This window comes from Elephas maximus, chromosome 19 (assembly GCF_024166365.1).
Source record: "Elephas maximus indicus isolate mEleMax1 chromosome 19, mEleMax1 primary haplotype, whole genome shotgun sequence".
NCBI classification, from domain to species: domain Eukaryota; kingdom Metazoa; phylum Chordata; class Mammalia; order Proboscidea; family Elephantidae; genus Elephas; species Elephas maximus.
Genome location: NC_064837.1, coordinates 44,944,879 through 44,957,811, shown reverse-complemented (window position 1 = coordinate 44,957,811; position 12,933 = coordinate 44,944,879). Strand labels below are relative to the sequence as shown.

General features: G+C 51.2%; 2 protein-coding genes across 8 annotated transcripts in view; both read right to left on the bottom strand.

The window, feature by feature from the left end:
- Window positions 1-12,933, bottom strand: part of HOXB3 (homeobox B3) — a 54,987-nt gene that overhangs the window by 18,860 nt on the left and 23,194 nt on the right. For 3 of the 7 annotated variants that reach the window (XM_049858926.1, XM_049858930.1, XM_049858927.1), the window contains exon 2: window positions 5,189-5,366. The gene's annotated coding sequence lies outside the window, so the exon portion shown is untranslated. Of the gene's footprint in view, window positions 1-5,188; window positions 7,929-12,933 lie in introns of those variants that run through there. The other 4 variants (XM_049858924.1, XM_049858925.1, XM_049858928.1 and 1 more) reach the window with 4 other exon arrangements.
- On the bottom strand, window positions 7,933-9,803 carry HOXB4 (homeobox B4). The gene is made up of 2 exons (XM_049858936.1): window positions 9,172-9,803; window positions 7,933-8,293 (listed from the first exon to the last, which is right to left on the bottom strand). The coding sequence occupies exons 1-2, from the start codon at window positions 9,626-9,628 to the stop codon at window positions 7,995-7,997; spliced, it is 756 nt and encodes a 251-aa protein (XP_049714893.1). The 5' UTR covers window positions 9,629-9,803; the 3' UTR covers window positions 7,933-7,994.

The window sequence follows — 12,933 nt, the reverse complement described above, 5'->3', positions numbered from 1 at the left end:
GAGAAGAGGAATATTCCTAAAATCTCTATGCAATGCCTCAATGGACATAAACACACAGAGCACCGTGTGAAGAGAAATGGCAGGAAATGAAGATGGCTATTTGTCACATTTCACGACAATAACATTAATAACAAACAATAAATTTACATGGACATATAAGACGCGGTAGGTAGTGAGAAATCCCTTCTACTTACAATACCCCAGCCCGCGATGTGGCTCCGGCTGCGGGCGGTTTTATTGCTGCCTCCCTCTCTTTTTCTCTCTCTCCCTCTCTCTCTCCCCCTCTCTCTTTTTTTTTTCTCGGGGTACAGGCTTGTTTTTCAAAGGACAGTTGAATTGCACGTCAGAAACAGGGAGACCAAGCCTGCAATTTTCCTGACGAATACATATCTATTCTGCAACCTCGGCATTAATTATTTAATGAATCACGTGACCGGGAGGGGGAAGGGGGTCTTTCGATCTCAGGCTCAAAGGACCACTATGACCTTCCCCTTCAGGAGGAGAAATTTTTCTGCAAAATAGGTTCCCCCCAACCCACCAATGGAATACTAGCAAGGTCTTCTTCTCTCTCCCACACTCACACCCATATTTACTGTATCTACAGCTCTCTAAGCAGCCCCCCAGATAGACACTTACCCACAGCCCACCTCTCCTCTCTCCCTTCTCCTCCTGCTTCTGCTTAGTTCATGGAGGTGCAGAAATAGTCTGCAGGGGCGGCTGGGGTGGGGGTGGGGTGGGCACAGAGCCCTTCTCCAAGCCCCTAGATTCTCAGCTTCCAATTCTTCTCTCTGCATCTTTTAGGATTAAGATCCCCCAACTCAATTCTCCCCCCAGCTCCTGGCATATTTATTTTAGTAGGACCCACTCCCCCGCCTCCAACATAAATAGAATTTCTAAGGGGACCAGCTTGAAAAGAAACACTTTATAAGACTATATATATATATATACACGGAATGGGGGCTTCTGGCTTTAATTCTCTCTCTAGTCCTTTGCGGTACCTTTTGAAGGAGCAGAAAAGAGACAGGGTGAAGAGATGACTCTGGAGCTTCCAGAGTTGAGAATAGCCGCAAGGGGGACTTTTTCTCTCGTTTCCTTGTGAGCACTACGGGGAAGCAGAGCCTACTGACCATTTGAGAATATGCTCTAAAGACAAAGACCAGGAGGAAGGTTTCTACACAAAAGACATGGATACTCAGCCTCTTTCTACCTATGTCATACCCTGTCTCAGCTTCCCCTCCCCATAACGTGCCAGTGAAAACAGCTGCAAATGTGAACTCGAGGGGAGTGAAAGGGAAGAAAGAGGCTTTGAAGTTAGCCTGGCAGCCCGGTCCCTATTTCCCAGGTGTTAGTACCCCTGAGCTTCCAATTAGCAGACAATGGAACCTGATCAATGGGAAAAAGATGGAGGTGGGGGGGGTCCCATATTACAGTCAAACACCAGGGATGGGAGAAATTCATTCCCTAAGCCCAGAGACAGGAAGGTACACAGATGCCTTCACCTCAAAAATCAATAAAACATAAGCCCCAAATCATCACACAGAGCTTAGCCACAGAATGGGCAGACCAGTTACAACCAGCATGGGAGTCCGTGGCCACAACATGTGGGTGGGGGTGCAAAGGGAGGCAGAAAAGACATTCCTAAAGAAGCTCCTGGCCGCACATTCCCGGTCTTATCTTCAGCAGCTCTCCGGTCGCCAGGGACCACAGACACCGAGGCAGGCGGGCAATCGGGAAGAACAAATGCGGTTTGGGGTAGAGGAGCACAGGGCCGGCCGAGGGGCCACCACTGGTTTGTAGTTTGGTGGGATCTGGACCAAAAGCAGATCAATGGGGAGAAGGTTCAGGATCCAGATGCCTAAACAAACCCCAAAGAAACAGCCAGCACCGAGTGGCCTCACAACTTTCCAGCGGTGGCAGCGGCGCCGCCAGTGCCAAAGGCACTGAGCCCGCCTGGCCTCCCCTAAATCCTGCTCCTGCGGCATGGGGCTGGGGCGCCATTGTGGCCCAGACTCTGTAGGGGGGTCGGGGTGAGTTGGCTTTAATTGTCCAGATACAAAACCCAGACTGGTATTGAATTCAGCCTGCTGTCGGTGTGGGTCCTGGCTCCGTGCTGCAGCGAGGACAACCCCGTGCAAGGTTCGGGCCACAAATCCATTAAATGCCCCCCACCCACCCCCAAAAAAACTCCACTCCACTAAAGAAAAATATGAGAGAGAGACGAGTATGAGAAAACAGCAATCTCTGAAACAGAGAAATTCTTCAAGAACAAGAAGAAGAATAATAAAATGACAGGGAAAGCACACAGGGCAGGGTCTGTTAAAATGCCCACACTCTGTTCGGATCCTGGGAATGTCCATGTTCAAATAAACAAGCGCCTGAGCTCGGGCTCCGCGCTTTCTCGCGGCCGATAAAGCGAACGTTTATACTGTGAGAAAGGCGAGATTGATTTACGAATCCGAACGCGCCGGTTTTACGGCCGATCACAAATCCGTCAGCGCTCAATTCACGCTGGGAAACTTCCCAACTTCGTCTTCCAACCAGAATCCCCTCCCCAGCCGCCTCTTCCCAGCGAGACACACCATCGGCGCTGGGGCAGCCCCAGTGCGCCCTGGCAGGACTAGGCAGCCCCAGTCTGGCTTGAGAGGTTGGCAGACTGGTGGCAGTAAGGAGAGAGCGTGGGGAGGGCTGAGGAAACTGGAGGGAAGAAAGGGAAAGAGATCTAAAGATGGGGAGGCCTCAGGTGGCTGCCAGAATTGCCAGAATTGTACAAGGTGAGCTCACAGGGGCCACTGGGCTGAGGTCACCGCCGCCCTGTGAGGGGGTTACTGGCAGCACTCACCTCTGAAAGGTTGAGGTCAGGGAGCAAGAGAAGGGGAAGATCTCATAGTTTCAGCCGGTGGGGCTAAAACCCTTTAGTGAACCCCAACCTTCCCTTTCTATTGGGCCCCTCTTCTTTCTCTTTGGTGGACCCCTAACTCCTACAATGCATGGAACTGCTTATAAAGTCTCAGGTGACTAGGTCTTTGTCACCCGGGTCTATACAGGGGTCCACAATTGGTTGTGATGATTGTACATCTCCCCTGAACTCCAAATATTTACAGCTCAGGAGTTGTTTAGTTTCCCTTCCTGCTCACCCTCTTTTCTTCTTGAGGCCTCCAGCCTTCTATTTATGCTCCTCTATCTTTTCTTTTTTGATCTCTGGCATATTTATTTACACCAAACGAGAGGATAAAAGCCAACTCCAGTTATTTCTTGCCTGACACAGAGTCCCTCAATTTATAGGAAACAATTTATGAAATGCAAACCAGCACTTCATATATATCCCAGCAAGGTTCTAGCTTCCCTAGTCTTCACCAGAGGACAGCTTTTCCTTTGTCCAGTCCATCTGTTTGTCTGTATCTCGCTCTGTCTCACCTCTAAGTGGATAGCTGCTGGCGTGGATTTTTAAGATACAGCAAATAGAATACAGATTTGGAAAGGCTCTATGTTTGGGGTTCACTTCTTTCTAGCAAACTCTCCACTCATCTGTTAAAATAAAAAGTTGCTGAAAACTTTGGTTAGCACAACAGAACTGGCCCCACAAAGGAGGTGGTCAGAACAGCCTACATCAACCTTCCTTCCATTTCTCTTGCTCTTCTGCTGGGCAAGGTGGTCTCTAAGCCCTGTGAATAGCTGGGGTGGGATTGGGGATTTAGAAAAGGGGGTGAAGGCGATTATATGAGGCTTCAGAAAATGGGTGGAGAGGCTGTGGATTTGAATACTGGACCTCGGAGAGATGGTATGTTCTTGATGGGAGCCTTCTCCTCCTTAGGACCAAGGGGTTTATTCCTCTAGCCCTGTGAATCCAGCCTCTCTAACCTCTCCTCTCGCCTCCCTTTGTCCTTCTTCCCTCAGCTCCTTCCAAGCAAAACAGGCAAGGAGGAGAGAATGGAAGGGGGTAGGGTTGGAGCCTGACCTAGGGAAGGGACGCCAAACAGAGAAATAGACCAGTGCCCTACTTTCTTCCCCCCCACTGGACCCCCTGGCTAAAACTTTTATTCCTTTTTCTCTCTAATGGACAGTAATAGAAAAATGATTTAGAAATTCCAAGATAGCAAAGCAGAGGTTGTGAGCAAGTGGGGGATGGAGAAGATGGACACACCACAGCCCAAGGACCCCTCCCTGCGGAGGTGTGACTTTCCCTCCTGGGCAGGAGGCAAGAGTCAGCACAATGTCCAGTCTCAGAGAGGTCAAGGGGCTTCCGAGGTCATTTTGTGGTTCTAATACCGAGCTAATCGCCTAGAAAACGTGGCCTCTCCATGAACTCTCTCTCCTGCCAGCCTCCTGCCTCCAAACCCTCAGTGAGCCCCAGGGAAAAAGGGCCAGCGCTTTCAGGTCTGAGGCAGAGCCCACTGGCTCCCTCACCCTAATCAGAGGAGGGAGCAGAGCCCCCAGTGAGAGAGGGCAAAAGAAAACCAACGGGAATGCTCAGCCTCCAAGAGGAAGATGAGGGAAACAGAGCAGAAAAGAGGAATATCCCAGTGTCAGCAGAGCCACGTCAACGGAACCTCCAAGCTCACTTCTGAACCGAGTAGTTGCCTGCTCCAGAGAGTAGCCAATATTTGTCTAGAATCCCAAAGAAGACACAAAAAGAAAAAACGAACACAGCCACCTATATCCCAGCTCCAAGGCTGGCAGAGTCTAACCAAGAACTAGCTGGATTTTTCAAGGATGCAGCAGAGACATCTCACTGGTAAACTAGCACATGGGACACAAACTCCCAGAGCAGACAAGAGAGTCACAGGAACACCTTGGTCACACGTGTACCTTGCTATATACACGCATGTATACGCACTTGTATATACACACACAGGCGGAGGCTCCCAGGCCCACCTGCATTTCCCCAAACCAGAAAAGCACTTCTGAGCTGCCTGGCAAACAACCTTCTTGTCTGGGATTTTTCAAGGCCCCTGACACCTCCGTCCCAACTAGTTCAAACGCTCTCCAGGTGCCGAGGCCCCTCTCTCCCCCTGACCCAAGCATCAGTCATCATAAAAGGCGGCAAACCTGACCAAGTGTCCACCATAAAAACTCCCAAGAAGATAGTTGAAAAAGAAAAGGAGGAGGCGAGAGAGTGTTTCTGCTTTAGCTTGTGAAAAGGGCTCATAAAAGGATCAAAAAAATGCCAGCCCAAGCTCGGCTTTGTTACCTTTGCGTCTCTCGCCTCCTCTCCACCGAGCTCCGCTGATCCCATTCATGACGAACGGCTTCTTCCAAACTGAGAGAAAAAAGTTTTCAACTTTATGGCTCCAAATTTTTGCCCCCTGGCAGATCCCGGAGAGATGGCTAACACTTTTTTCCCCCAACAGCCGGTCTGCAGAGGTTTGCTGTTGAATAATAACAAAGGAGAGAGGATACGTATTTAAAGAAAAGAAGTGATTAATGGTTTTCTGTATAATTCTCACATTTTTCTTAGCTCTTGTCTACACAGAATGGCTGTGAACTTTAAGCTCCATAGAAATCTTTTTTTTTTTTCTATTCATACCTTCCAAGGAACAGCTTTGATTTGGTTCTATAGAGACATGGGGGGGGGCATATGCTTTTTAAGAACTATTTTTCCCCTCTATTAAGGGCCTCCATCCGCATCCACTTGCAGCTAAACATCACGTTGAGATTCCACAGAAACAAAGCTCACCCGCTCATCCCTCAGGTCCCCCAGGTCCAGCGCAGCATGGAAATGGGCAGTTCAAACTCCCTTTCCCGCTGTGGACACGGCCCCCGCTGGTTCCCCAGCCTCAAACACCGGCGCTTCTAGCCAGAGGCATAAAAAGTAAATCAAAATAAAAGTGCCGGTGGATTTGGTTATTTTTATTTTCTGAGGGGAGATGAGACCGAAAAACAACTTTGAATTGCATACACTTTTCCAAGCCCCGGGCTTTTGGGAGGCAGGGTGGCTGGACCCTGGACCACCACAGGGCTGGAGACCCTGAGGCTGGAGCCCCCAGAACTTAGAACATCTAATGGTGCTGCACAAAGTGGCCCCAGCCCCGAGCGCTTCTGAGGCTCATCCACACCCCTTTTCCCTTCCCCTACCCTATTCTAGGGGTGACTGGGACCTCAGAGACAGAAAGCTATTTGGTCCCCAGTCGCACTTTCGATACTTTCTATGAAAAAGAAAATGAAAATTAATACAGGAGCAGGGCTTCACAAAAGAGGCCATTTGTCTTCTTGATTATCTATTTGCTTGTCAGAGCTTGAGCTATGGCACCAGCTAGCTCCTTTGTAATATAAAAATACTCTGAAAACCTGCAAACACCCAGAAACATCTGTGCAAAAAATTAGACTCATTAAAGCCTTAAACACCTCAGAGGAAAGCGATACCTTCTTATTCGGGAAGGAAAGAGGCCGGCCTCATGGAATCCTCTCTCGGAACTTTAATAACCAAAGAGCAGTCTGTCTAGAAGGAGACAGCTTAACCTCATTTTATTTGCTTATGACAAATAAATCACGATATGAAAGGCTTTGCCATACTTAAGCCTCTTGTGTGCTACAATGAAACATTTTTCCCCCATTAGGGACTGGAGTCAGCCCTCCCAGTCCTTTCAATCCATTTTTGGACTGGAAGAAAAAAAAATGAAAGCACCAGACAAAACACATCCACCCCGAAAGGAAAACAAACCACCTTCCACAATTTGGAGTCCACTGAGATAGAAATTCCCGTTGGACCCTTTGAAAAAATCTTCGACTACATACAATGTGAGGCAGAACCCACTGGGGTGCTTCAAGTACAAACTAGGTGGCATTTGTCCCTATCTTTACATCAAGGTTTCAACAAAAACACGCTGTGTTGGTCACAAGAAACCAAACATTTATTTCTCTATTGTCACTCCGTACAGGAAACACATTTTCACGCCTGCAAAAAATTCTAGACTCAGACAGCCCCAGAGATAGGAAGGGGCCTGGTTTGGAATGTCAGAAAGAGAACAAGAGAGGACGAACATGACATAAAATAATAGTAATAATAATAATAATAAACGACGCAACAAGGATAAACTATGGCAGAGGGCTCTGCTGCAACATGGTCCTCCCAGACCAGGAGGGGCACAACTCTTTATTTCCCAGTTTCACATACGTTTTCAGTCTAGGAGAGCAGGCCTCGCTGTAGCACTCCGGATTGGCGAGAGGGTTGTGCCCGGCTCCAAGAACTCAACCGGCCCCTCACTCTGCCAGGCCCTGCTTGGCCTTCCAGAGGAAGGCCCTCGCCCCGGCCTGAGTCTCTTTTTTTTTTTGCTCTGCCTCAATTTCCCTGCAGGCTCCTGCGTTGCCAAGGCTGCCTGCCCCCCTACCTCACTTGCCCCCTTTCTGCCCCCACCAGCCCCAAGGTAGAAGGGGGCGAGCAGTCAGTGTCCCGGCGAAGGGGCACCGGCACGGAGCGGGAAGAAGTTGTGTGTGTGTTTGTTACCGTGGCCACAACACTGAGCTATCTGGCAGTCAGAGGGTGCTTTCGTAGTAGGGTGTCTGGAGTGGGGGACAAAGAAAGAGAATCCAGGCCTTCTTCCAGCAGCGACAGCAGCAGAGGCGGCGGTGGCTGAGCCGGGCCTCATTTGTTAGCTGGGTGTCGAGGTAATGGTCGCCACCGAGGCCCGTCCTCTCCTCGGCGTAGTAAACAAGACAGATGGGTCTGGGCCTGGAGTGATTAAAGATGAAACGTGGATCCATCTTCGCCAAAGCTGAAAACGAGGAGCTGGAGCCTCTTATTTCTCTGTCTCTTTTTTTTTTTAAGGAAGAAAGCAGGAGACTTGAACCTTGCTTCTGGGGGGGCCTCGCCCGGCTCCCCACGGTCATTTCTATAAATAAAGCTTCCCCTCCCCCTCCTTCTCTGCGTTTATTCATATATAGATAAAGTGGGGGGAGGGCAGATAGGTTTCTCCGGGCCCAAGCCCCGGCCCCTCCCGCCCCCCTCGCGCTTGCCGCCCACCCCCGCCCCGAGGTTCTAGGCTCCCGCATGGGGGGCGCTAGAGCGCGGGGGGGCCTCCGTTGGGCCGGCCAGGGGGCCCTCCGGCTGCGCCTGCTGCGCCACCCGAGCGGATCTTGGTGTTGGGCAGCTTGTGGTCTTTTTTCCACTTCATGCGTCGGTTCTGGAACCAGATCTTGATCTGGCGCTCGGAGAGGCAGAGCGCGTGGGCGATCTCCACCCTCCGGCGCCGCGTCAGGTAGCGGTTGTAGTGAAACTCCTTCTCCAGCTCCAAGACCTGCTGGCGAGTGTAGGCGGTCCGAGAGCGCTTGGGCTCCCCGCCGGCGTAATTGGGATTTACTGGACACACACAGAGAGACGGAGAAAGAGAAAGTTTTATTGCCCCCGAAAGGGAGGAGGGAAAGCCCTTTCTTCCAGCTAACAACACAGTGTCTCCCTCCTTCCCGCCCTCCCTCCTCCTGCCACCTCTTCTTCCCCAAGATTTAAAAAAAAAAGAAAAAGGAAGAAAGAGGGACCCAAGGAAAAGAAAGAGCTCAAAGTTTTGGAGAGTGGTGGTGTTTGTTGTTTGGATGTCATGGGGAGGAGTGGAGTGGGGGGGTGACGATTCTTCATCAGGTTTTAACCTCCCTCTCTCTCCCTTTGGTCTGGGGTCCCAGAATGGAAGAATAGAGAGTGGAGGGTGGAAGAGGGAGGGGGCTTCCCTAAACCTTTCCTCTTCTGTTTAGTTCCCACCCTCCCTGCTCCGATTCCAAGCAGTCTCTGTCCCCAATAAAAAAACTTTTGCCTACTTCCCGGGCCAAGGAGCCTGACTAGAGGAAAGAAAGGAAAAAATAAATACTGGGAGTTGACTCAACTCTCTGCTTAAATACAAATTCCCTCCTCCTCCTTCTCCTCCTCCACTCCCCTACGTCCCACACCCCTCCCCAACTTTAAACTTCACTAAGACTGCATCTCCCTGACGAAAAAGTCGCTGGTGAGAATGGTGAAGAGGATGGGGAACCGACTTCAAAGGCGCGGGGCCCACCAGGCCATAAAAATTTATGGGGGATGTAATTACGTGGCTCTGAAAACAGGCGACCGTAAATCTCCCGCAATGGCGAGTTTACTGCGGGGACAATTGGCTTCCCCCAGCTCTACCCTACCCACCCCCATGCCTCGGAGGTCCCTGGGTGTAAAGCGCCCGGGGCGGGAGGGGGAAGGGGTGCCCACGCACTCACCCGTGCTCACGTGAACTTTGCGCATCCAGGGGTAGACGACGGGTTCTTTGCAAGCGGAGTGGGACGGGCTGGGGTGCAAGGGGTTCTGGGCGCAGGGAGGCGGCGGGGGGCTGCTGCTGATCGCCTCACAGCGCTGGCCGGGCTCCTGAAGGAGGGCCCCGGAGGGCGGCGGCGCAGGAGCCCGAGGGGACAGCCCAGGCGGTGGCGGGGGCGGCGGGGGTAGTGGCGGAGGCGGCGGGGGCCCAGGGTCTCGGCAGGCCGCGTAGCGTTGCACGGTGCACGCCGCGCGCCTCCCGAAGCCCGCCTCCGGCTGGAAGCTGCTCTCTCGCCTCTGGCCGCCGGCGTAGTACCCGGGCGAATGGTCGCTGGGTAGGTAATCGCTCTGTGAATATTCCTCGCAGGGAGGGAACTTGGGGTCGACATAGTTTGAGTTGATCAAAAAAGAACTCATAGCCATTAATTTCTGGGAATTGCCCACAAAATATACTAAAATTTATTCCGACCCCTGACTCGTTTTCCTGTTTCCGAAAGCCCTCCTACTTACTGTCAAGTGAACAAAGTTAGGGACCCACGTGATCTTCGGAGCCAATGGCCGCCCCGCCTGTGATTCCCGGATAAGGAAATCTGCTCACCCGAACCCTACTCCAGCCAAAGAGGTTTATTTCCCCTTCTTCTCTTCCACCCACCCACCCACCCAACCAACCAACACCAGGATTTACATAGTGCTGGGGGGGGGGGGCGGCGACCGACTCCTCTTCTTGATCTCTGAGATACAACAGAGAGAAAGCAGGTTTCAACTGGAGGGCCTGTTGGGGCTCTGGGCAAAGCCCAACGCCTGGCTCCCCTCAGAAGTTGAGACTCCCGGTGTAGCCCCTCCTGTCCTGCTTTACCTCCACCCAGAATTCTCTGGTTCCCACAGTCCCCCACCCTTCCCCATGGCTGGAGGGAGCCCACGCACCGTGCATCTGTGTGAGAAGTTGAGTAATGCGAGGACTAGGGGCACCGCCTCGAGAGGGGAACCCATATGAGGCAGGGGCATTGAGCGTGGGGCTTTTCTCTGTAGCTGGATGGGGAGGGGCAGGGGTGAGAGAAGACGCGTTGGGAGCAAGCGGGCGGGTGCGCGGAGGGACTTGTCAGAGATGAATGGAACTCCGGGCGGATCGATAGGAAATTCATGCACTAATTCGGGGAGACCTCGCCTTCCAAATCGCATTTAGCTGCGCTATTAGCTTGGCTGTGTCATTCAGCCCGTCAGTCCCTCTCTCCTATCCACTCCTCCCCGTACCCCACATGGCCCAAACCGGGAGAAGCGACTCGGTTTCGCACATTTAAGATGAGCGTTGAAGTTAAAAACCCTGCAACTTTTGAGAGCAAATTTAATAGCAATTTGCTAATTCCAGAACCACCCGAGCAATACTAACCGTAGGCGCCTAGACATTCTAATTGCTGCTAATGTCGCCGCTTCTGGAGCGAATAGAAACCTCGCATCCTAGTGATGCTGGGGAAAGGCGCCCTAGACGTGACCCCCACACACAAAAACACCCCTTGATAATCGCGTATTCCCAGGGCATTTCGTTGTGAGCCCAAACAGAACGGCAACCTCAGCATCCGTTTGAAAAGCGAATTTCCTTTGGCCTCGCACACTGAAAACATGTATTCGGGATTTTCAATAAAGCCTCCTTGAGCCGAGAACAGAGAAAAGGCAGACTTGGGGCAAGAGAGTAAATTAAAAATATCATCATCAACAACATTAACCTCTTAAGAGAACGGAAAAAGGACAAAGGCTCCCCGGGGCGAGCGTCGGGAGATTGCAGGTGGAGGATTCCTCTGTCTCTAACCAGTAAAGTCAGGAAAAGAAAAGGAAGAAAGAAAGAGGAAGGAGTCTTCGCGGAGTCAGTCACCGGATCGTCCTTATTTAGAAGAAAATATTTTTTTTCTTCTGGAAAAAAAAATGAGCGGAGTGTTTATGTCAACTACATATTCCCCTAGATACGAATTTGTGATCACAAAATTCCTTACACAAATTCGGATCTACAGGGTATATACAGAAGACAGACAGATCTTCTTGGCCCAGAAATTCTCCAGTTCTCCTACTTTTCGCGCATTCTTCGTTTGGAGTGTTGTTTGAGTGCCTTGCTTTTATTTCGTTTTGTTCTAGTTTGAACTCTGGGAGCAGGAAAAAGCGCTGCACTGAGGATTCATTCTTGGGATTACAAGGTTTTCAATTCTCCTTTCTAATAGAAAGAAACAGAAGCAGCCGGTCTGTGAAGGGATGCGAACCTCTGGGCCGCCGCACAACGCTCGGTGGCGGTGGTGCATGAATTATGAGATGTAAACATTGAGCACAAAAGGAGGAAGGGTCATTCTGAGGCTGCCACGAAGTCAGCATCAGGCCCTTCTGGGTGCCCTCGTGCCCCTCCCCTCCCGCAGCACTTTTATTTATTTTTTTTAAAGAAAAACAAAACCCCAATCGGCTCCTCAGTGCCCCTCGACGAAGCCTTTAGTTTTCGATCAAACGAATATCTCAATATTTTCCACGGCGCCTCTCAGGGAATGGAGGAGGGAGAGGTGGCTGAGTGTGAAGGGGGTGTCATAAAAGTCCTCTTGGAAAAATTCAGTGGTAAAAAGAGAGAAACAGCTGTAAAGAAAAATGCTGGGAGACCAAGCAGATGGGGCCCCGGATATTTAATGACGGGCAATTCCGTTTACAACCTGAGAAAAAGATCAAAGGCGTTTCATTTCCGAATGAAGGGCAATGAGGAACCATAAAAGATCCAGCCAGACGATATGCTGGCCCCTCCCATCCTCCCACACCTCCTGGGAGCCAGAAGAGGGGGACTACCCCGGGAAGGTATAGGGAGGGACCCCGCGGTTCTGCACCTCCCACCTCCCTAGCCCCAGGCGGGTCCTCTCTGTCTAAATGTACACACTGGCCCGGCCTAGCCACCTGCCTGGGTTGCTGTCCATGGGGCTAAAACGGATGGGGGGTCCGAACTTCCTGGGGCTCCCCTTAACGCAAAATTGACTAAGCTGGGAGACTGGGGGTTGGGCTGGAGGGACCTGAGTCCTAGACTGTGAAAGCTGAGGGTCTCCACGGGGTCAGAGGGAGAGTGCTCAGAAGCAGCCTCCTTCCCACTGAGACTCCCTACCCAGCTTCCTAAGTCTGAGAAACACTTGCATCCCTTAGTAAACAAGTCAGAATAATAACAATTGCAAATAGCAATAACGAATACAGCAATAGCACAGAAAACAAACCTCCAACCACCACACTCCAGGCCTTAAGGGTCTTCAGAGGTCTCTGCCCATATCCCAAGTCCTGGAACCCGTGCAGGTGGGTAGGAGGAGATCCCACCTGCTGGTGCAATAAGGTCCAAAGCCCCTCTGATTTTCTATCCCAAATTCAGGCACTGCCAAATTTGGCCTCCCAGCCTGGTTTCTAATACCAACACTCTCTCAGCCAGGCTGGACTGAAACATATTTAAAAAAAAAAAAAAAAAACTATCATATTGTAGTTATCATTGCCAGGAGAGCGTTCACTAGGTAACATCAGACCTCATCTGGGCACCCAGGCAAACTGGAATTTGGCCCTGGGCCCACAGACAAAAGGCCCTGGTAGGATCCACCCACGTCCCAACCCCAGTTCCCCAGCGTCAAACAGGGACTTTACTTGCTAAAGACCACTTAGCCAGGGCCTCCACGACCCACTCCAACCGACCAGACCCCTCCCCCACTCCATACCTCCCGTTTTTCTCTACTCGCCCG